Source organism: Pongo pygmaeus, chromosome 15 (assembly GCF_028885625.2).
Source record: "Pongo pygmaeus isolate AG05252 chromosome 15, NHGRI_mPonPyg2-v2.0_pri, whole genome shotgun sequence".
NCBI lineage: Eukaryota > Metazoa > Chordata > Mammalia > Primates > Hominidae > Pongo > Pongo pygmaeus.
In genome coordinates, this window is record NC_072388.2 from 88,865,284 (window position 1) to 88,889,087 (window position 23,804).

At 39.7% G+C, this 23,804-nt stretch overlaps 1 protein-coding gene across 13 annotated transcripts in view; it reads right to left on the reverse strand.

Annotated features, from left to right (window-relative positions):
- Positions 1-23,804, reverse strand: part of EFCAB11 (EF-hand calcium binding domain 11) — a 180,771-nt gene that overhangs the window by 47,157 nt on the left and 109,810 nt on the right. For 2 of the 13 annotated variants that reach the window (XM_054449880.2, XM_063651986.1), the window contains exon 6: positions 10,431-11,851. The exons of 9 other annotated variants lie outside the window; for them this stretch is intronic. In XM_054449880.2, the coding sequence (XP_054305855.1) occupies positions 11,776-11,851 (76 nt within the window). In that variant the 3' untranslated portion in view covers positions 10,431-11,775. Of the gene's footprint in view, positions 1-10,430; positions 11,852-23,804 lie in introns of those variants that run through there. 2 more of the 13 variants (XM_063651983.1, XM_063651984.1) reach the window with 1 other exon arrangement.

Consider the following 23,804-nt stretch of genomic DNA (forward strand, 5'->3'; position numbering starts at 1 on the left):
GGGTAGGAGGGTGGGAGCAACTGCAAAGGGACACAAAAAAACTTTCTATTTTTTTTTTCTTCCTCCAGACAGGGTCTCACTTTGTCACCCAGGCTGGAGTGCAGTTGCATGGTCATAGCTCACTACAGCCTAAAACTCCTGGGTTCAAGTGATCCTCCCTGGTCAGCCTCCAGAGTAGCTGGGACTACAGGGGACTACAGGGACGTGCCACCATGTCCAGCTAATTATAAAAAAAAAACCCCATTTCTTTAGAGATGGGGTCTTGCTGTGTTGCCCAGGCTGGTCTTGAAGTCCTGGCCTCAAGCAATCCTCCTGCCTTGGTCTCCCAAAGTGCTGAAATGACAGGCATGAGCCACTGTGCCCAGCCCCAAAGAAACTTTTAATGGTGATGGCTATCTTCAATATTTGACTGTAGTGATATTTCATGTGTATACATACCAAAAATTATTCAAGTATGTTAAATTATTAAATATATGTAGTTTATTACACATTGGTTATATCACAATAAAAATGTAAAAAATAATTTAGATAAAAAATCATTTATACCATCACCTTTTACAATAGTAAAAATCTGTTAGGAAATCCCAATCCAACAATAGGAATATGACTCAGTAAACTATGGCTCATCAATTAACCATAAAGCTTTTCTGTTATTAAACATAATACATATAAAGACCACATAGACATAAACTTCCTCATAGTAGGACACAAAACCACATATACAATATTATTACAGCTATACAAAAGCCTAGGATTACATAAGGCTAAAGACTGGAAGAGGCTATAGAGAAACCTAACAGTTGTCATAGTAAAGGAAGGTATTACAGGTGTTTAAGTGCAGAGCTGTTGATTTTTTCTCTTTATTCACAAAGAATAGCATGCTTGCTTTTTAGAGGTTTAGAAAGAGGTAACATCTTTCTAAAGCTCTCTCCAAAGGAGTTGGGAAGTCCTGCCACCAAAGAGACAAAGAAACTTAAGGAAATTTAAATGCTGAATTCCCCAGCAAAATATTCATCATTTGCCTTTTTCCTCTCTCCTTCCACTCTTCTCCATTCCACCGCCCCCACCACTCTCACACTTTTGGCCTTCCCCTGGACACTGCCTCACTCAGGTCCTTCTCATTCCTCCCCTAGCTACCATCACAGTGCTGCACACTAGATTTCAGTCCCTACACTGCCATCTAGACAGGCGACATCACATATTTCCCTCATCAAAACATTAGAAGACTCCCACTCGGCCCACATAATACAGTTCACTCCTTCACATAGTCTCTCAGGAGATACAGTAACCTCTACTTGCAGCCTTATTTAAACATTATTTCCTTATTCCCAAACTGCAGCCTCTTATTTGCTATTCCATAATTCCTATGCAGTACTCCAAGTTTTAGGGGTATAAAAATGAGTAATAGATGTATGATGGTTAATTTCATGTGTTACCTTGGCTAGGCTATGATGCTCAGTTGTTTGATCAAATACCAGTCTAGACATTGCTATGAAGGTAATTTTTAGATTTTTATATATTATATGTATATATATGTTTTATACATAATAACATATATTATATATATTTATATGTATATGGTTTCTCTTTGTCACACAGGCTGGAAGGCAGTGGCCTGATCTCAGCTCACTGCCACCTTGAACTCCTGGGATCAAATGCCTGGCTAATTTTTTATTTTTTGTAGAGATGGGGGTCTCACTATCTTGCCCAGGATGGTCTCCAACTCCTGGACTTGAGCAATCCTCCTGCCTTGGCCTCCCAAAGTGCTGGGATTACACCTGTGAACCACTGTGCTGGGCGGTGATTAACATTTCAATCAGTGGACTTTGAGTAAAGCAGATTGCTCTCCATAATGGAAGTGGACTCATTCAATTAGTTGAAGGTCTTAAGGGCAAAGACTGAGATCTCCCAAAGAAGAGGCAATTCTGCCTCAAGACTGCAGTAACAACTCTTACTTGAGTTTCCGGCTGGCAGCCTTCCCTATGAACTTTGGACTTGCCAGCCCCCACAATCCTGCAAGCCAGTTCCTTAAAACCAGTCTTTCTCCCCTTATGTATATAAATCCTATTGTGTCTGTTTCTCTGGAGAGCTGTAATACCATATGGCTCCTATGCTTATAAAACTCAGGCAAATCTAGGAAATAGGAATATAAACAAATAATAAAACCCAGTGTGGAGGGTACCACACTGGCCCTTCTGCCATAAAGAATGAAAAATATATTTTAAAAAATCACTTTCAGAGATTGGACAACAGAGAGTAAGGCCTGTGGTCCCTGAAAAGAAAAACAAATGAAGTGAGCCCTGGGATGGTCCTAGCTTTCTGCCTAGAGGCACCATTTGGATGGAGGTACGGGGGAGGGAAACTTGAGCACAGAGACCCTAACCTATTTCACACCAGGAACACACCCTTTTTAAACACCTCCTCCTCTATGTGACAAAACTATTTTCAGCAACACTCATGTAATAATGAGCAATAATCATGACTTTCTTGATTTAGTCTCTGGTTTTAAAACACACATGAACAATCCAAAAAGGAGAATAAATATCACTTTACAAAATATCATTCAAATTTAGTAAAATCATCCAGGTGTAAACTACAATTTACACATAACAAACATAAACATTACACCTGACATTTCCCACTTTCTCACTATTTTCCATTTTAAACACAAATTAAAACTCTGAAGTAGTCATATAGATAAAATTTAATAACTCGAGGTTTTTTTTTATGTTCACAACCACTGTGTTATCATTGTTTACACTGAATCTATTGTTAAAACACTGGAGCTTCTGGTGCGACCAGAGATGAAAACACTAACTGCACCTGAAGCCAGTTCAAATGATTCTGAACTGTTATAAATGTATTCTCAAAATAAGCAAGTGTGGCTGCTTATTACAACTAAGAAATAAAAGTGTACAATTTAAAGTTTATATATGTATTATTGAAACTCAAAGTAACCTCAGCAATTACTTAGAATGTAGGCATATAAGCATGCTTGTTTTCTTCCCCTGGCAGGAGTAGGTATTTAGAAACATGGTGATAAAAGAAGATAGACGTTGAGTCACTGTTCTAAAATTCTCTTCAGACAAATACTCCTAAATTTTCAGCACCTAGGTTGGATTGGTCCTCCCACCCCACCCTTGGCACACCACTGGTTGGGAGAGGCTGAGAGTCTAGAATTTGTAGGGCAGAGTACAAGAGAAGGAGCTAAGCAGAAAAAAAGCTCCAGAAATTGGCCTGGGTGTCACTTGAGTCTGGGCAAATATCCTATGGACACACAGAGTGAGAATCCAAACCCATGGGAAAAGAACTTACAGGTACAGATCAGCTGGATGGCCACAGGACTTCACAGAGGGCTTGTACATGCTGAGGTTCTGACTACTGAGAGTGGAGACCTCACTGAATACCTACATTATTCAATAGACACCAGAAAGGCCATACCTCAGAAATAGGGCTAAATCAGTTACGGAGTAAAAGCTATTCTAGAACTATCCTAACAAAGCTTATAAGCCAGCCTGAAAATATCAAGCTGATTTGCAAGTAAACTTAGAACCTTCCCGAAGACATCTCAATACTCTTTAAAAGAAGACATCAAAATCCTGCTACTTGGCCATCATAATGGTTGTAATTGTGATAGGCAGAATTCCTAGGAATAACCCCCAAGATTACACACACTGAACATATGAAAGTGATGAGCTATAACTCCTGTGATTGTTATATTACCCAGGTGGGACTAATCTAAACCTGTGAGCACAGAACTTTCTCCAGTGTGTAGTAAAAGAGGAGGTCGAAGAGATTCAAAGCCCAAGAAGAATATGACATACCACTGTTGCTTGAAGATGCAGAGGATCACATGAAAAGGAATATGGGCATCCACCAGGGCCAGAGAGTAGACCCTGGCCAACAGCCTGTAAGAAAATGAGTACCTCAAACCTACAGCCACAAGGAACTGGATTCTATTAACAACCTGAGTGAGCTTGAAAGTAGATTCTTCCCATGAACTTCCAGGTAAGAGCCCATCCCAACCAACACCTTGATTTTGACCTCCTGAGACCCTAAGCAAAAACAATGAGTCCACCATGCTGCTGACCTTCATAAGTGAAATGAAAATGGGTGTTGTTTTCAGCTGTTAAGATTGTGGCAGTTTGTCATGCAGCAATAGAAAACTAATATAATAATACTCAGAATCCAATCAAAACATTATTATACATGCTAAGAAGCAGGAAAATGTGACCAATAAGCAGGAGAAAAATCAGACAATGGAAACAGAACCAGAAACAACAAAGACAATAGAATTAGTTGACAAGAACTTTTAAGTATGATCTAGTATTTAAAGGAAGGCATGGACATAGTAAAGACAGAAATGGAAAGTATTTTAAAAAAACCCAATGGAACTTCCAGAGATGAAAAACATAATATCTGAAGTTAATAATTCATGGACTGGGATCAATGTCACATTAAATATTGCAGAAGAAAACTTTTGTGAATGTAAAGATACAGGAATAGAAATTCTCCAAACTAAACCTGAGAGAAAAAGAAATGAACAGAGGAACGGAAAGAGCATCATTGACTTGTGGGGCAATATCAAGTGGTCTAACATATGCATAATTGGAGTACCAGAAGGTTGAGGAAGAAGAAAAAAACATTCAAAAGAATGATGGCCAAACATTGTGTAAATTTGATGAAAACTAAAATTCTACAGATCCAAGAAGCTCAATGAACTCTAAATAAGATAATGAAGAACACTATAGAAAAAAACACCATAATCAAATTGCTGAAAACTAGCAATAAAGACAGTATCTTAAAAGCAGAGAAAAAGACATATTTGTTCAGAGAAAAAAATATATAAAAACTACCACTGACTTCTCATCAGACACCATGGGAACCAGTTAGAATTACAACGTTAAAGTGTGGAAATATATATATTTCAAAAACAAAAGTAAAATAGAAACATTTTCAGACAAACAGAAACTGATAAAAATTTGTGGCCAGCAGACATTAAATTTAAGGAAGTTCCTTAGGCTTATGCACATGAAATGGAAAACTGGATCTACAAAAAGGAAAGAAAAGTACTGGAAATAAAGGTAGAAAAGGGGGATAGAGGAAAACAAATGACAAATGAGAGAAATAGGAAATGTGAAGATGTAGACTTAGACCCAATGATATAAATAATTACATTAAATGTAAATATACTAAACATTAATTAAAAATCAGGATTGCCAGAAAAGATGAAAAAGCAGACTCAACTGTAGGCTCTCCTCAGGAAATTCACTTTAAATATAAAGACACAGATACGTTAATAGTAAAAGAATAAAAAATGATAATCACAGCAAAGAAAGAATAGCCACATCAATATCACTGCTGAACAAAAAATACTTCTGGAGATAAAAGATATTTCATAATTATAACAGGGTTAATTAGTCAAGAAGACATAATAATTCTAAATGTATATATGTACCTAATAACAGAGCTTAAAAATACATGAAGCAAAACATTGAGAGAACTAAAAGGAGAAACAGACAAATCCATTATCATAGCTGGTTATTTTTAACATTTCTCTCTCAGTAAATGAGAGAACACAGAGACAGGAAATCAGTGAAAATAATATGACCAACATCATCAACCAACTTGACCTAGCCAACATTTATACAGCCCCACTTCTGACACCTAGAGGATATTCATTCCATTCAAGTGCTCATGAAACATTTACCAAGATAGATGCTGGGACCCCCCCTCCCCAACAACAAAAAAGGTATAACACATTTAAAAAGATTGAAATTGAATAACGGAATGAAATTAGAGATCAATAACCACCAAAAAATTGGGAGAACTTTCAAATATTTGGAAATTAAACAGTACATTTCATAATAACCCATGGGTCAAAAAAGAAAATTCAAGAAAAATTAGAAAGTATTTGGAATTAAATGACAGTGAAAATCCAACGTATCAAAATTGCGGCATGCAGTTAAAGCAGTCCTTAGATGGAAATATGTAGTTTTAAATGCTTACATTTGAAAAGACTAAAATCAATGATCAAAACATCCACCTTAAGAAGACAGAAAAAGAGCAAGTCAACTAAAATAACTATAAGAAATAACAAGTAACAATGGCAAAAGTCAATTAACTGGAAAATGAAAAAATCATAGAGAAAACAAATGAAACTAAAAGATGCCTCTTTAAAAAAATTAATAAAGTTGATAGCCCTGAGCTAGACTGATGGGGGAGGGGAGAAGAAAACCCACAAATCACCTATACCACAACTGAAAGTTAGAGCCTAGAGTCATTAAAAATATCATAAGGAAATAGTATATGTAATTTGTGCTAATAATTTTGAACTTAGATGAAATGGAAAATATTCTTTTACATTTTATTTCTTGAAAAAAAGAGAGAAAGAGAGTGAGTGCAAGTATGAGATGTGAAGCAAGTATGGCAATATGTCAAAATGTGTTAAATTTTGCTGGCAGGTACCTGGATGCTTGTTATAATATTTTCTGTATGCTTGCAATGTTTTATAACTAAAATAGTAAGTTAATTGAAAGAAAATTACTTCCCAGGATCATTCAATCAACAAATAATTATTGATCATCTACTATGCGATAGGTATTGGAGCAGGGTCCTGGGAATATAGTAGCCAATAAGACTGACAGGTTTCTGCCCTAATGGAGAGTAGGGTGGTGGGGGAGACAAACAAAACAAGACTCTCTCTCTCTCTCTCATATACATATATATGTAAGCTCTGTTATTATGTATGTGTACATTTAGAATTATTATGTCTCCTTGATTAATTGACCCTGTTATAATTATGAAATATATTTTATATATATATATATATATAGTGGCAAGTGCTATGTAAGAAATGAATGCATGATGATAACATATTTACTAGAGGAAAGGGTTGAAAGTTTGCTTTAAATAGGGAGGGTTGGGGACCTAGGGAATATGAAATATGAAGGATGGGTAACAGTCACACATGCCAAGGGAATTGAATTCTAACAAGAAGGAACTATAAATGTGGGAACTCCCAGGCCAGAGAAAGCTAGAAAGACTGGAACACAGAGAGGAGGAAAATGGTTTGAGACGAAGTTGAAGAGGTTAGATTTTTTTTTTAATGCAGTAGGATGTCATTGGAGGTTTTAGGCAGAGGTGTTGGCTTTATGGTATCTTGGTCACCGTCTAAGAAACGGACTGTAAGAAGAGAGAGCAGGACGCTGTTGCAAAACTTCAGGTGAGAAAATATGACTTATAGTAGGATGGTAGAGATGGAGATAAAAAGAAGTGAAATAATTTGAGATTTGCCAGATACGACTTGAGCTGAGTGTTTAAAGACTTGAGCTTGTCATTTTTTTTTCCATAAGAATGCCACTAAAGGCAGAATAGCCTCCCATTCCACACTTCTGACATCATCATTACTACTATAATGGTTAAGTGCAGCCGCCACTTGGTCCCTTAAGTTACTAGCTTCAGGCACTTCTTCACAATCAACCACAGGGGATAGTTTGATTAATCATGATGCCACGGCATGACTCGATTACTAACATTCCATTTCCCATTGACAAGCTGCTCAGCACTGCATTTTGGGCCAAAGACACAATCAAACCATTCCCAGACCACCTGGGACCACTCCTGGTACCATTTATTATATCAGTTGGGATTCGGTTAGGAAATCAGAAACCACAGTGGTTATTTTAAAAGAGATAATTTAATATAAAAGAAATAGGTTAGACAGGTATTGAAGAACAAAAAAGGCAAAAGAGGAATTCTGCAATTAAAAGGTAGTAACCATTAAAACACATGAAGCCTCTACCATCCTTAGGGCTGAAGAAACAAAGGGATGAGACTGAGGTTATTAGAACCTAGGAGGCTGCAGGAAGGTCCTGTGGAGCTGGAACCCAGACCCCTGGAGAGGGTGCTAGAGGCTGAAGCTGGTGTCTCTGAGGGAGGACACCGTAGGAAAATGCACCAAACTAGAACTGCAGATAACTGGAGTGAGGAACTGTTACAGGAGTGAGCCTCACAGGAACTGCAAGAGGACAGGAAGGAACACTCGCCTCTCCCTTCTCTGGCAGCCCAGTAGCCTCTGTATCTCAGGAGGACAGGACCTAAAGGGAAGCAGCTGGGAAATGAGAGATGTGGTTTATCGGGTAGGTCTGGCCCCACCATGCAGAGTATAGAAGGGTGAGTTTGGAGCCCAGAGACAGTTGAAGGACCAACATGCACTGCTTTTTCCATGACCATGTTTCATGAAGCAATTTTATTCACTCTTTTTTTTTTTTTTTTTTGAGATGGAGTTTTGCTCTTGTCGCCCAGGCTGGAGCGCAATGGTGCAATCTTGGCTCATTGTACCCTCCGCCTCCTGGGTTCAAGCGATTCTCCTGCCTCAGCCTCCGAAGTAGCTGGGATTACAGGCATGTGCCACCACGCCCCGCTAATTTTGTATTTTTAGTAGAGACAGGGTTTCTCCATGTTGGTCAGGCTGGTCTCGAACTCCCGACCTCAGGTGATCCACCTTCCTCGGCCTCCCAAAGTGCTGGGATTACAGGCATGAGCCACCATGCGTGGCCTTTTATTCACTCTTGACATGCATCTTCATATAAACGTTTTCATGATCACCAGAGCCACTTTTTGAGACATAAACTCTTTTCCAGGGCACCTGGAAAAGTCATCTGGAATACAGGACTTTGATTCCATGCTTAGTACTGACAGTGGAAATTTTTACCTAAAGCCATTTAGTAGCCATTTGCATAACATTATAATAGGTGTGTTTTTTCATTCAACCTGAGATGCATGTTTGTGATCTCTAATTAATATATAACCACTTATTGTATTGATATGACTGGTCTGTTAACTGTACCCTAAAAGTGTATAAAAACTCAAGAAAATGTAAGCATTTATTTTTATGACTGACTTTATACGTTTTAATTTTTAATCAGAATTTTAAACTTTGTGGTTGAACATTATTAGCTGATTAGAGAAATAATATTTGTTATTTTCACCCTCAATTTATGAAGGTGAAACAAGCTTCACTGGACTTTTTTCATGAGAAAATACTTTTCTGAGTATGATACGGGTAGAAATCAAATGACGACAAGGAAGTGATTCTGAAGAAACCAAGACCCAAAGAGTTCATATTGCTTTTCCCCAGAACTATGATCCCTAACATGCTGAGTTCAGTTTAAAGCTGTAATCGATGTTGACATGCTAAAAACATAGTGTTTGGTTTTTTGTATGTACTGGCTATGAAGCAATGAAACCGTCAGAACTTATGGGGTGTTTACTTACAAAAATTCAGTTAAAAACCACAAGAATTTTTTGAAAGAAAGAATATTGGATTAAATAGCTTATGAAGCAGATGTTCAATATTTTACATATAAACATTAGGGCTTTACAGGCTTAAGAAGCAGCAGTTCAGCTTGCCAAAATTAAGATCCATATACAGCTGGGGAGATATTAGTGAAAAGACTGTATCAAAGGCATTTACTTGGAAATATTGGGTGAATCTGCAGCAAAGAAGGTGGCTCAAGCACTACTTTTCAGTGCCACCATAGCTCGGCATATCCAGGCACTGGCTAACGATCCAGAAGGCTAACCCATGGAGCAGTTAGAGCTGGCAACGTATTTTTCATTGCAGCATGATAATTGCACTCATATTCCTGTTTATGTGCAATTGGAACATGATGGTGATATGAAGGAAGAGTTCTTTTTTTCAATTTTGTTGCTGACATACATAACTAAGTCTGAACTGTATAAAACTATGAAAGATTATATTGTCAACAAATGTGGTTTGGAGTTTAAATTGTGTGTAGGGTATGTTCTGACGGTGCAGGAAATATTCTGAAGGAGTTATCCTGATTAAGGAGCTTGTACCAGAATGTAAATCTATGTTTTGTTTCTCTCATGAGAAAGTCCTGCTATGAAAAGAAATGTTGGTGGAACTAAACAGTGGGCTTAATGTTGTAGTAAAAATTGTGAATTAGGTAAAGGCTAGTGCGTTAAATCTTAGATTATTCTCTTGTGTTGCATGATACTATGGAAGCAGATCATAACCAGCTGTTGCTGCATGCTGGGGTATGATGATGACCAATAGGCTGTGTTTGAGAAAGTTTGAACTACAAAACAACTCTTAAATGTTTCTGCAAAATAAGAAGACAATTTGGCCCCAACTTGTTGAAGATATGAATTGGACAAAGAGGATTGTTTATGCATCTGATATCCTCAGTATTTTTAATGATCTTATCACATCCATGCAAGGAATTAATGCAACATGCTTTTCAATGACAGGTAGAATCAAATGGTAAAAATGAAAGTTCAAAGCTTGGAAGAACAGTTTCTGCAGATTGCTATGACACATGTTCCAAAATGTAACAATTTTAAATGACATAGTGATGATTCTGATATTGCACATCAATGAAGAGCAAAACACCAAACACCTTAAATTTGATAAAGCATTTTGAATTTTATTTTCCATCAAAAGAAGATCTATGTCTAAAAAATCCATGGATCTAGGATCCATTTATGTCACCAAAAGATAATTATATTTAATTATAATTTACAGGATATATTGCTGGCACTCACGTCTGTTGAGGGATTGAAAGACTTTGAAACCATAGTGGCACTGGCTCCATCTTAGATAAAATTTTAAAATGAATAAACTGAGATCACTGAAAATTGCTCTAAAATCTCTCCCTCCATTCCATTCTGTGAGACTGGTTTCTTTTGTATCATTATTAAAATAAAGCATAGAAATTATTTAGATATACCTTATTCCCTACAAGTAGCCTTAATGGCAATTTTACCTAGATTAGGTAAAGTATCAAGTAGGAAGCAATCCAATTTGTCACATTAAAAACTTTAAATATTTATCTACATTGTGTTCAAAGTGTACAAACAGACATTTAATATGGGAATTCCATTTTCCCTTAAAATGAAGAAAACTTACAAGTGCAATAGCCCATCTATTAATTGCTTACACGCACACTTTCAATGAACAAACATGAACAATTTTTGTATCTTTTTTTCTATACCCCAGTAATATTTATTGCAATATAACTTCCTGTTTGCTAAAAATTACAACTTTTATTTTATGTCTTTTTCAAAAATTTCATTTTTCTAGTAATTCACTTTTATTAATTTTTACAAAGTATCAGTTTGCAACAGATTGGAAATTTATAAAAAGTGGTTCTTTTCCACGAGAGTTTAAGAAGCACTGCCTTATAGGATGTAATATAAAGCAAGCCTTTCCTTCAATACATATCCCTTTGAAAAGCATTAGTTAGCTTATAAAGTACCTCCTACCACCAGACATGCTTTCAGTTACTTTATTTTGAACAGTACTAGTTGAGCCTGAAACAACCTCAATCAATGCCAGGTTTTGATGCTTACAGAAGTCACCTAATGAAATTGTCAAAAAAATTTCACAGATCTAGTTCTCATGCTTAGTGCTATACACTCATAATTGCAAATAGTGGCTATGGTTGTAAACAAACCTTTAAAAATCATTTTAAAAGCAACAAAGTGAATGGTTACATATTGGAGGTCACAAACATACATCACAGGTAAAATGGAAAAAAGAAAAAACTCCATACCCATCATAGGTGAGATGAGAAGGCCCCTCCTGATGTACATTTTACAAGGATCATTGCTGGACTTATTTATTGGGTGGAGAAGAGACCTGAAGTAGATTGACGGGGGCAAAGGCAGAATCCTGGAGCTGGGTAAGAGGCCGAGACGGTGGTGGAGGTTTGCACTGGGTGACACAGTGGAGGTGCTGAGAGGTGGTCAGAGTTGAGATTTGTTGACAGCTTGGATGTGGAGGGTAAGAAAAAGAAAGGAACTTGGGATGACTTCCAGGTGTCTGGCACAAGCAACACAAAGGATGGAGTTACCATTAATTAAGATGGCAGAAAACCATGGGAAAAGCAGGTTTTGGGGAGAAGATTAGGAGTCTGGTTTTGAACATGGAGATGTCTATCTCACATTCACGTACAGAGTTTAGAGTAGAATACTCGCAGAAAAGATAAAAACAATTTCAATGTCACTAATAGGGACTGGTGAAATTATGGCACATTGATATGACTGCTGAAAGAACAGGAGTTACAAAGAATGTGATATCACTACAATAATATGAAATTTTGTCTATATGAAAAAGCAAGTTGTTGAATGGTACGACAGCATTTTAATTAGATATCTCTATATAATCTACGTATGTATGTGCATGTATATATTAGTTTACATACTCAGAAAAATTTGGATCTATAGACACCAAATAATTTAGCAGTGTTTACCTGGAGAATGAGAATGGTGAAGGGAAGAATGGAAGGAAAAAATTGTACTTTATTTCTATATTGTTAGAAGTTTTAAAGAAAGAGCATGTATTACAAGTTAGTAAAAACTAACAAAGATTGAAAAGATTGAAACCTTTTAAAAAGTGTTTGAAATGATGCTTGCTTCATATATAAGCAAACTTTCTCAAATACAAGCACATTTTGTCAAGGTTGTTCTTTGAAATGAAGTAGCATTTTTTGATTGCAGCTTTTATCTGAGGCAGCAAGTGGTCTAAGATATGGAGTGGGTGGTGGTGAAGAGTAGAAGAGAGAAAGAAGGCATGCAGAAAGGGGAATGGCAGGCAAGGGGCAGGCATAACTTAGAGATCTAAATCCCAAGCTAGGGGCTGGGCGTGGTGGCTCACACCTGTAATCCCAGCACTTTAGGAGGCTGAGGTGGGAGGATCATTAGAGGTCAGGAGTTCGAGACCAGCCTGGCCAACATGGTGAAACCCCATCTCTACTGAAAATATAAAAATTAGCCAGGCGTGGTGGCCGGCACCTGTAATTCCAGCTACTTGGGAGGCTGAGGCAGGAGAATCACTTGAACCTGGGAGGCAGAGGTTGCAGTGAGCCGAGATCGCACCACTGCACTCTAGCACTCCAGCATGGGCGACAGAGCGAGACTCCGTTTCAAAACAACAACAGCAAACTCAAGCTAGGGGCAGTACAGGATCTCTGGCCATGTTTTTGCTTGGCTAGCACAGTGTTTTTAAGTTTTTAAATGTGGATGTCTTTAGGCAACTTGGGAGCGCTCCAGTTTGCCATAAGCCCTACCACTCCTCATGATTTCGCATGACGCCTATGTCACACATGTATGTTTCTGTAGGCAATGACTCTTCCAGCCTTGCAAGCACTGAATTCTTACTCTGGGCGCAGCACTATACAGATGCTCCTTGACTTACCATTGTAAGTTGTAAGTTGTAAATATCGTAAGTTGAAAATGCATTTAATCCACCGAACCTACTGAACATCATAGTTTAGCCTAGCCTACTTAAATGTGCTTAGAACACTTACATTAGCCTACAGTTGGGCAAAATCATTTAACACAAAGCCTAGTTTATAATAAAGTGTTGAATCTCATGTACTTTATTGAATACTGTACTGAAAATGAAAAACAGAAGGGATGTGTGGGTACTCAAAGTACGGTTTCTACTCAATGCCTATCTCTTCAACACCACTGTACATCCTAAAAGTCAGGGACCATTTGTATGAAATTCTGCCTTATACTGTCTTGGTCGCATAGGTAATGCCAGAAGATCAAGAGCATTAACAGAATTTTCCCCACAACATTTTCATGTCTCATCTATCCCCCTTTGAGCCATATCCATTTTCTTACACAACAATAAAAATTAAAATTGTTACCATATCATTTTTAAAGTTCCTACTTATGTTGCAAACAATGTGAAATATACAAATCATCAGGTAATGGAATCTTGACTTTTTATTTAATTTTGGCAATTCTTTCTTCTCTGGACCGACAAGAGTTTTCCCTATTTAAGTACAGAGTAGCACATAAAGGTCACATGATGAATATTGTTATTAAAGTAACTGTGGCAGGAACAGATGGAATTAAATGATATGATCTTTGGAATCTTGTGACTGTGCAAAAAGTAGGTACTTCTGAGTAACACAGTCTGAAGGCTAGGAAAAGAAATGCTGGCAGGTAAAGCCAAAATAAAGTCATAAATTCAGCATATCTTTTGGCAGGCATCTTTTCATATATTAAATAATATCCACCCTAAGATTTCTTGAAGTTATTGTTCACATAATTATTTGTTGGATGAATGATGAATGAATAAACAAAGGAATGTTCTATATGTGACATTTCTTTATTTCAATGAAAAGAGAGCCTTAAATAGTTCTCGCTGAATTCTTTCAGTGTCAATATCTAATATGGCCCCTAGGCTGGTGTGTGGCACTCAAGTTCTGAGCATGGAACATGGAACTAAGTAAGAGAAGCTTTACTACAAGATATGAAAGGGAAAAGGCTATAATGTTTAATCAAATGTATCCAGGGAAAAAAATTTGAAAATGTTCTTTTCAATAATCATGGAACATCCATTGTCTTTTTAAGGTTTCTTTCTCAGAACTGCAGAAATCATTTAGTCTAGGAGAACACTGTGTGGCTTAAATTTATTTTCTTTCTCTCTAGATTCTCTGCCAAGAACTACAGAGCAAAATGAAATGATGGTGTGGGGAGACAGCTGCTAAGTAATCTCTTTATTGTATTTCTAATAAAATAGCTACACCACTTCTGTTGCTAACATATAGCCATATTAGTTCTGAAATAAGCTATTATGATTTTTTCCCCTCAGTGGGCTCCAGTTGCAATAAGTAATACATCATTTATAATTGGAAATATGTATCCCTTAAAGAAAAGTTTGTGGCCGTGTGTGGTGGCTCATGCGTGTAATCCCAGCACTTTGGGAGGCTGAGGCGGGCGTATCACGAGGTCAGGAGATAGAGACCACCCTGGCCGATGTGGTGAAACCCCGTCTCTACTAAAAATACAAAAAATTAGCCGAGCATGGTGGCGCTTGCCTGTAATCCCAACTACTCGGGAGGCTGAGACAGGAGAACCGCTTTAACCCAGGAGGCGGAGGTTGCAGTGAGCCGAGATTGCGCCACTGCACTCCAGCCTGGGCAACAGAGTGAGACTCTGTCTCAAAAAAAAAAAACAAAAAACTTTTTGTTTAAACTTTTAAAGACTTATGAGTCTACTGCTTGAATTTGCAACCGCTTGAATTGCAACTGCTTGAATTTGCAACCGGCAACTGGATTTGCATATGTAATTTGATACTGACTGAGCCCCTTCTCCAGGCAAGGCACTGGGAGTGCAAGGAATTAGAAGGGAAGCCGCCTCCGGCAGAACTCTGCGGAAGACATTTGTGGGAAGGAGACTTGCAAAGCTGTTCGGGAAAGTAGGAAGGTGCATGGATGTCAGGGCAAAGGGCATGCTTAGAAGGTAGGCTCGAGTGCCCAATACTGCAAGGACTGAAGTACCCACGGATAGCAGCAAAGAGGTTCAGGGCAGTTTCAGCAGAGTTACTGGGGCAGAAATAAAATCACAGTGGACTGTAGAGAAGTGACTGCAGCTTAATGCAGAGCTTCAGACAGAGAAGATAATTGATGCAGTTAGGACCAGAGGAAGTAGAAAAGGGCAGAATCCAAAGCTATGGTGGAAGGATTTGTCTGGGGCTGGGGGATAGCGGAAATAGTACCCCTGCCATTGTGACCAGAATGAAGCGGTCAGTGTAGTGCTGAAGAAAGTTGGCCATCATCCTCCATCACCCTCATCCTTACCAACAGTGTATAGTAACTGCAGAGGGAAGCAGAAAGTAAAAGACATTATGCTTTGATGACTTCTATTTTCTTGGAGAAATAGGAGGCAAGGCCATTTGCTGAGAGTGACAGGGAAAATGGGGCAGGAGCCTGAGAAAAGTGGCAAAGGTTTGAAAGTGCTTCTGTGGAAACCAGAAAGAGCTGCCTGAGAGAACACAGCAGGATGCCCGGAGGCAGAGGCCCAGCATGTTTACACTGCTGATTGATACAGGCTGAGGTCCCTTATCTGAAATGCCTGGGACCAGAAGAGTTTCAGATTTCTGATTTTTTTCAGATTTTGGAATATCTGCATATACGTAATGAGATATCTTGGGATGGCACTCAAATGTAAAGACAAAATTCACTGATACTTTATAAACATATGTATAGCCTGAAGGTAATTTTATATAATATTTTCAATAATTTTGTTTATGAAACAAAGTTGTGACTGCAACCAGTCACATGAGGTCAGGTGTGGAATTTTGCACTTGTGGCGTCACATCAGCTCTCATAAAGTTTCAGATTTTGGAGCATTTTGGATTTCAGATTAGGGATGGTCAACTTGTGTGTGTGTGTGTGTGTGTGTGTGTGTGTGTGTGTGTGTGTGTGTGTGTGTGTTTTTTTTTTTTTCTTTTTTTTTTGAGATGTTGTCTCACTCTGTCGCCCAGGCTGGAGTGCAGTGGAGTGATCTCGGCTCACTGCAACCTCCGCCTCCCGGATTCAAGCAATTCTCTCACCTCAGCCTCCTGAGTAGCTGGGATTACAGGCGTCCACCACCACGCCCAGCTAATTTTTGTATTTTCAGTAGAGACAGGGTTTCAACCATGTTGGCCAAGCTGGTCTCAAACTCCTGACCTCAGGTGATCTGCCAGCCTCGGCCTCCCAAATTGTTGGGATTACAGGTGTGAGCCACTGCACCTGGCCTAACCTGTATATTTTTATTGCAGACACTCAACAACCTAAGCGTAAAGCAAGAAGATGGAGAGTCGAGTCGGCCCAGGGCTAAGATTTTGCTAGGCAGGAGTAACGGATAAACAAGGGTGCTAGGAAGTTGAGGGCATTGCTAGGAGTATGAGGGGCCATAGGCTCCAGGCTAGACAGGGAAAGAAGGGAGTACCACAAGAGGTTTACAGTCTGAGAAAACACAGATGGTCAAGGGACTGCAGGTCTTGATGAAAATCAAGTGTAATGGGCCCAGCATAAGACTCAGGACAGAGGGGACCCTGCCCTGGGCCCTGCATTTTAGAGGGCTAGGCTCAGTCTCATCTTTTGCTCTAGAGTCCTTCCATGGAGCAAGGACTCTATTGGACCAGCAGATATGCCCATCCAAAGCTCATACCCCTTACCTTTTACACCACATTCCAGGTACCTGGGACCCTAGAATTTCCTTCCAACACAGCCCTGAGGCTGCTTTTAGTATCTTTGCAAGCCTCTTCCTGAGGGTCTGCCCAGAGTGGTTGTTTGAAGGGGATGTGGATTAAGCATGGATGTTGGGGGCGGCGTGTCCACACAGTGTGTGAGGCTCTTCACCATCGGGAGCAGGGCTAGGGACCAGATGTCAGTACTCCCCTGTGCCATAAATGTTCCACATGAACCTCCAGGAAATTGATGAATCCCAAATAAAACTCCTGCCTTTTAGCTCATTATTAATGTATATCTGTCAGGGTAGAAAGATAAAACAGATTTTATTTAATAGTTTACCTTGATTTATAATGTTTAAATATATAGACATGGCTGGGCACAGTGGCTCACACCTGTAATCCCAGCACTTTGGAAGGCTGAGGTGGGCAGATCACTTGAGGCTAGGAGCTCGAGACCAGCCCGGCCAACATGGTAAAACCTCGACTCTACTAAAAATACAAAAATTAGGCGGGTGTGATGGCGCACGTCTATAATCCCATCTACTTGGGAGGCTGAGGCAGGAGAATTGCTTGAACCCAGGAAGTGGAGGCTGCAGTGAGCCAAGATTGTGCCACTGCATTCCAGCCTGGGCGACAGAGTGATACACTTGCCTGAGAATCTGCACAGGTGAGGGGCGTGCCTGAATGATGGAGTCAGCTGCTAAGAGGCCAGAGGAGGGGTTATTAGACTTCTGGTCAACATGGCAGAGTAAACACTTGCTGAAAATCCTTAGGCCTCTGCAACATACAGAAATAACAGATACACTATTTATTTAAACCACATAAGCCTTATACTATTTATTCTCTATTTGCATATCCATCCAATCAATTTTCTGCCTTGCCCTGTGCCCTTCTGGGTCACATTATCTGGGCTCCCTTCCAGTTAGGTTTGGCCAACAGAAGTTCTAGCAAGAAATTGGAGTGTGGGAGAAGAGAGGATGGGATATTTCTTTCCTGTAGCCTCCCTGCTTCCTTCTGGTAATGGCTACTTTCCTCCAGATACAGCTTCTACCAGGCAGCCCCTTCTCAATAGCTCCAGCTCTCCTGGGCTCCTGTAATAACATTTCCTCCCTTGCCCTTTTAGAACCTGCTGTTCTTAGTCTCTGGGCACCTCAAACGACCTTGTTGTATGCTTTATTCCTGGCCTTATATCTGTAAATAGTCCCTTCGTTCAAATCTCTTGAATTTAGGTATCTGAATAATATTGTTTTCTGCTGGGGCCCTGACTGATAGAACCATTTTTAAAAACAAGAAAGAAAAGTCTCTGTGAATAAAAAAGGATAATAAACCCATGCTGGTAGTGATGTGTAAGACTATGGCCATTGTGAGATTGGAGGTAGGGGCAGGTGCTGAAAAGACATGGGGTCTGAGGTTTCTATATCTGCAAAGGGAAAAGAATATGAATGCTGAGCATGACTCCACATAAATCTAAGGGTGGGGTGGGGAGCTGTGGGGGTGATATCAGTTTCTTTTTTTTCAGTGAGGGTCAAGGCCCAAAATTACCTATGATTAGAGATGAAGATAAGACACCTATATATAACTAGGCTCTGAGTCTGCATTTCACATGGGCATAGAAATCACTTCCCTGCAGTAGGATTCCCAAGCTATGCCTAACTTATGAATTGTTTCAGAGCTGAGGAATTCATAGGCCTGGGGTTGAGACAATTCCCAAAGGAACCTTTATAGGGCAAATCTGTAGGGAAGTTAAGCTCTTAATTAAAGAAAATTACAAAAGGATATGCACCATGATTAAAAGCAGTTCAATGAATGGGGAGATTCATATCCAAGGAAATACGTACTACAGAACACTCTGAATAAAGACTTTAAAAATCCTCAGTCATAATAGAGATTACTAGCAAGATTGTAAAATCAGAAAGTTGTGAAATAAAAAGAGGTAGAAATGAAAAGGAACCAACTGAAAGTCCTAGAATGAAAAAATATATAATTAGCAGGATTGACAGAGCTGAAAAGAGATTTGATGAACTGGAACGTATAACTGTGGAAATCTCCCAATATGCAGTACAGAGAGATAAAAAGGAAAAAAAAAAACAAACAAACCCTGAAAGGAAAGTCAAAAAGACACAGAAGACACAAGGGAAAGTGCTAACATTAAACTTAAAGAAATTTCAGAAGGAGAGAAAATATTTAATGCTGCAAATATCAGATTAAGGGAGAAAAACAATAACAGCATTTCACATATGTAGAAAAATATTCAAAGAAACCCAACAGCTATTTATAATGGAAAAATTGAGCAGATTGGGAATACAAAAGCATTTTGCTTCCACCAAAACCCTACAGCAACATCATTCTAAATGGTGAGACTTTAGAAGCATTTCCTTAAAAAGGCTAAAAGCACATAAGGATGTCCACTATCATTTCTACTACCCAACATTATATCAGAGATCCTGACTCATAAAAAAGAGTTATTTCAATGTGGTATTTTAGATGATGTGTTTCCTGGTAATGATCCAGGGTATAGCTAAGGAAGCAGGCAGCTAAAGTAACACAGATAAATTCACTAGAATTGATGATGTGAAAGAAATGAAAATCTAAAGGACTGAGTAGTTTTGATGATGGCAGGGCTTTGAGTTTTGGGGGAGGCTATATGTGACATAGGTGACTACGAGGTTAGTGGACTGACATTATTATGGACAGAGGACAAATCAGTCAGATAGCAGGATGATCAAAACAGTAGGGTCTACAACAGAGTGGGAAACAATGGACTCCGAACAGCATTGTGCTTCTGGAGCAGGATTCTCTCAACTGGGAAAAGCTCTCAGGGAAGAGTCAAATTTCAGTTAAGGCAAGAAGGCAGGTACAATGTTCTACCATCCAGTTAAGGACGTGGGTGTGTTTACTATGAAAAAAGGATTCCAGGAACGTCTTTCACAAGTCTGAGAGAGAAGGGTGGAGGCTGAGTCAGAACAAATAAAGAGCAAAGTAGAATGGGGATGGGACAACCAGAGAGAATGGAGGGGCTTCTTTTTCTAACAGAGTGGTCAGACTGTGAGCCTGGGGCATTAGCTGGTGTTGGGGATGGAGGTCTCTCTGTTAGTCTGCCACAGCCCAGATACTTACAAGAGGATCCATTATATGTGTTAAGAAATGGAACATGAGGTCTCTTTGGGGTCATGATGGGAAGAATAAAAACAAGAGGGAAACAAGTGAGGTGGTTTGGTAGGCAGCTTGTATTAGTCAATTCTCACACTGCTATAAAGAAATACCTGAGACTGGGTGATTTATAAAGACAATAGGTTTAATTGGCTTACAGTTCCACAGCCTATACAAGAAGCATGGTGGCTTCTGCTTCTGGGGAGGCCTCAGGAAACTTACAATCATGGTGGAATGCAAAAGGGGAGCCAGAACTTCACAGGGCCGGAGCAGGGGGAAGAGAGAGGAAGGGGGGAGGTGCTTCATATTCTTTAACAACCAGATCTCGTGAGAACTCACTCACTATATAGTACCAAGGGGGGATGGTGTTAAACCGTTAGAAATTGCCCCCATGAACCATCACCTCCTACCAGGCCCCACCTCCAACATTGGGGATTACAATTGGATATGAGATTTGGGTGGGATATGAGATTTGGGCAGACCCAAACCTTATCACAGCTCAAATGGCCTGGTTGAGTCAAAAGGCAACAAAGTCAAGTCTGACCTCCAGATGAGATCCACTAGGCATTCCACATAGATTTGCCACTTAAAAGTGCCCTTGTACTATACTGTAGTCTACGCTTACACATATTCAACACAAGTATATTCAGATTTCTCAATATGAGAAATCTAGAAAAACTGCAATATGACATTAAAGCATGTTTCTAGAACAAACACCCATGTCTTAAATACAATAAATATTTAGTAGAGGGCTATAAACTTGGAATCTAGAAGTATTTTATAGACTAGGCTTATACTGAAGATACTTGAGATATTTTATTTTACAATTGCAATGAAGAAATTGTTTTGTACTTTGCATAATTAACCTTAGAGAAATAGATTTTGGACATCACTTAACTATCCCCCAAAAGCAATAATCTCCATTACATTTGCCTTATCATTTCCTCTGATGCAGAACACAGCATGTTCAAGTCTTAGGAGGCATCTCTTTCAGTAATGACCATTGAGCAACAAATATCAAAACAAGCAAGGATTGGCATCTGTCGGCCTATGAATCTGGAATGTTAATTATGTAAGACAAACATGATGTATTCAAGAAAATAGTACTCATTCATCCGCTTTTTTTCAAAATGGAAAAGCACTACATTTTATTTGTGGTTCTCTGCATTTTAAATAGGCAATTCAATGAAGCAATAAATGTGTTCATAATGAATAGATTTTTCTACATAGGGATCTCTTAATGGCAGTGGCGTAACTGAAGATTTAACCTGGTGAACATAAAAGTAAACAACAGAAACACATAAGAATAATTTGAATTGGTCAGAAAATGATGTTTTGGTTAAAAAGAATATTATTGTTGAGAATAAATTTTAGGTTGTGATAAAATGCATCATTGTGTAAAAAGATGAGACTGCTGTAATTAAGTTACCAATATCTAAAATAAGCTACAGCTCCCTGCACACACCTGTCTCCTCACAAAACTGCCATGCTTGGGCACTCTGGGGAGTCCCTCTGGCCTTCCAGTCTCCCGTGTCTTCTTCCTCACACTGCCTTGTGCTTTTTCTCCTTTAATCTAAATTCCCACTACTTTCCTCGTCCTGAACCTTTCCACTGAGTACCATGGAATTTCCATTTCCTAGTTAAACTATCACACATCCTCATCTGCCTCAGCTAATGCTCATTTCACCTCATGCCTTGATTGGAACTTGGTTCTTCGTTGGAGACATGGCTTCTCTCCATATTTTCCCCAGTCCTTTCACCGCCTGACTCTTCTGGAACACCCCATTCTAACGATTTCCCCTTCTCTCTTATGTCTTCAGCTTTCTCTCTCTACTGCCTCCTTCCCATTGAGTGAAAGTAATCTCAACCTCCCTCTCTCCCCATCCTTTCTCTCTCCCCTACCGCCTTAATCTTCCCTCTTCCTCAACTACTCTCTTCTTCCCCCCGCACCCCCAATCTGCTATCCCCTCTCCCTCACTCTTTAACTTACTGGAGCGTGCCATTCTACTGATATTGTTCTGGAAGCAGTCAATGACTCAACAACTACCTCCTCGTTACTAAGTCAAAAAGACCATCTTAATCCTCCTTGTACTTCTTGGCAGTACTTGTCACTGCTGACCCCGCCCCCTCCTTTCTTCTTGACTCTATTCCCCTTGCCTCAGTGCCCACATAGTCTGGATTCTGTTACTTCTCTGGGCACTGTTTACTGTTTTTCAGGGACAGTTGCACACTCTCCTTTCTTTAATTATCCCTTAGATGTTGGTACCCCCAGGGTTGTCTCTTAGACAGTCTTCTCTTCTTATTCCAACCCTCTGAGCGTTCTCACTCAGCCCATGGCTTCAGTTACAGTTTCTGTGTTGACAGCTCTCTCCTCTGTGCCTCTAGTCCAGATGCTCTTTCTGAGCTTCAGAACAATGCATCGGAGTGCTGACCGGGCAGCTCCTCCTAGGTACCCTACAGGAACTCAAGTCAGATTCCTCTTCCTTCTCTCTAAACCTGCACCGCCTGTGTTCCCTCTGCTGGTGAACAGTATCATGACTCCCAGGTGCTGAACCTGAAACCTAGATTCAGTCTTGATGCCTATCCTTCCCTCTCTAGCCACACCCAACCATTTACCTAGTTCTGTAAACTTCTCCACACACCTCTCTCTTAAGTGTATGCATGTCTCTCCAACACTTCAGCCATATCCTAGTCCCGGTTCCATCAGCTCTCTGATTGCCACAATGACCCCTAGAGGGTCTCCCTTGCCTCTAGACATCCATTCCCTATGGCCAGAGGGATCTGTCTAAAATGTAATCTGGGCGGGGCGTGGTGGCTCACGCCTGTAATCCCAGCACTTTGGGAGGCCAAGGCAGGTGGATCACCTGAGTTCAGGAGTTTGAGACCAGCCTAGCCGACAGACTGAAACCTCTTCTCTACTAAAAATGCAAACATTAGCCAAGCATGGAATCCCAGCTACTCAGGAGGCTGAGGTGGAAGAATCGCTTGAACCCGGGAGGTGGAGGCTGCAGTGAGCCGAGATCATGCCACTGCACTCTAGCCTGGGCAACAGTGTGCCACACTGTCTCAAAAAATAAATATAATATAATATAACATAATAAAACATAACATAATATAATATAATATAATATAATATCCCTCTCATGTCTTAAAACCTCCCAGTATCTTCCAGTTCCCCTCGGAGGAGGTCCTGCCTCCTGAACTCACACAGCCCTTCGTGATGTGGCTGCTGTCCTCTAGTTCAGCTTCTGTCACACCATCCCCCTTTACCCTGTGCTCAGGTTACACTCCTCTTATTTCTGCAGTGGAGCCATGATCTCTTCCATGGGGCCCTCTGCACATGAGTTTCCATATACCCAGAGGAATCACTCTGTTTTTGCCTGGATAACTCTTATTCATCCTTTAAGAATCAGCAGAGAGACATTAATTAGTCCTGGAAGTTTCTAAACAGGGTGAGGTGCTCCCATATCACCCTGCGCTTTTCCTATCACAGCACTTACCACACTTTATGGGACTTATCTATTTAGCTGTAGATGACTTAGCTCCACGGGCAAGGTCCACTCCTGTCTAGTACACAATGCTATCTCTACACCAGCCCAAGCCCACTATATAATAGTCTCTATGTACCAGAATGGTGGTTCTCAAACTT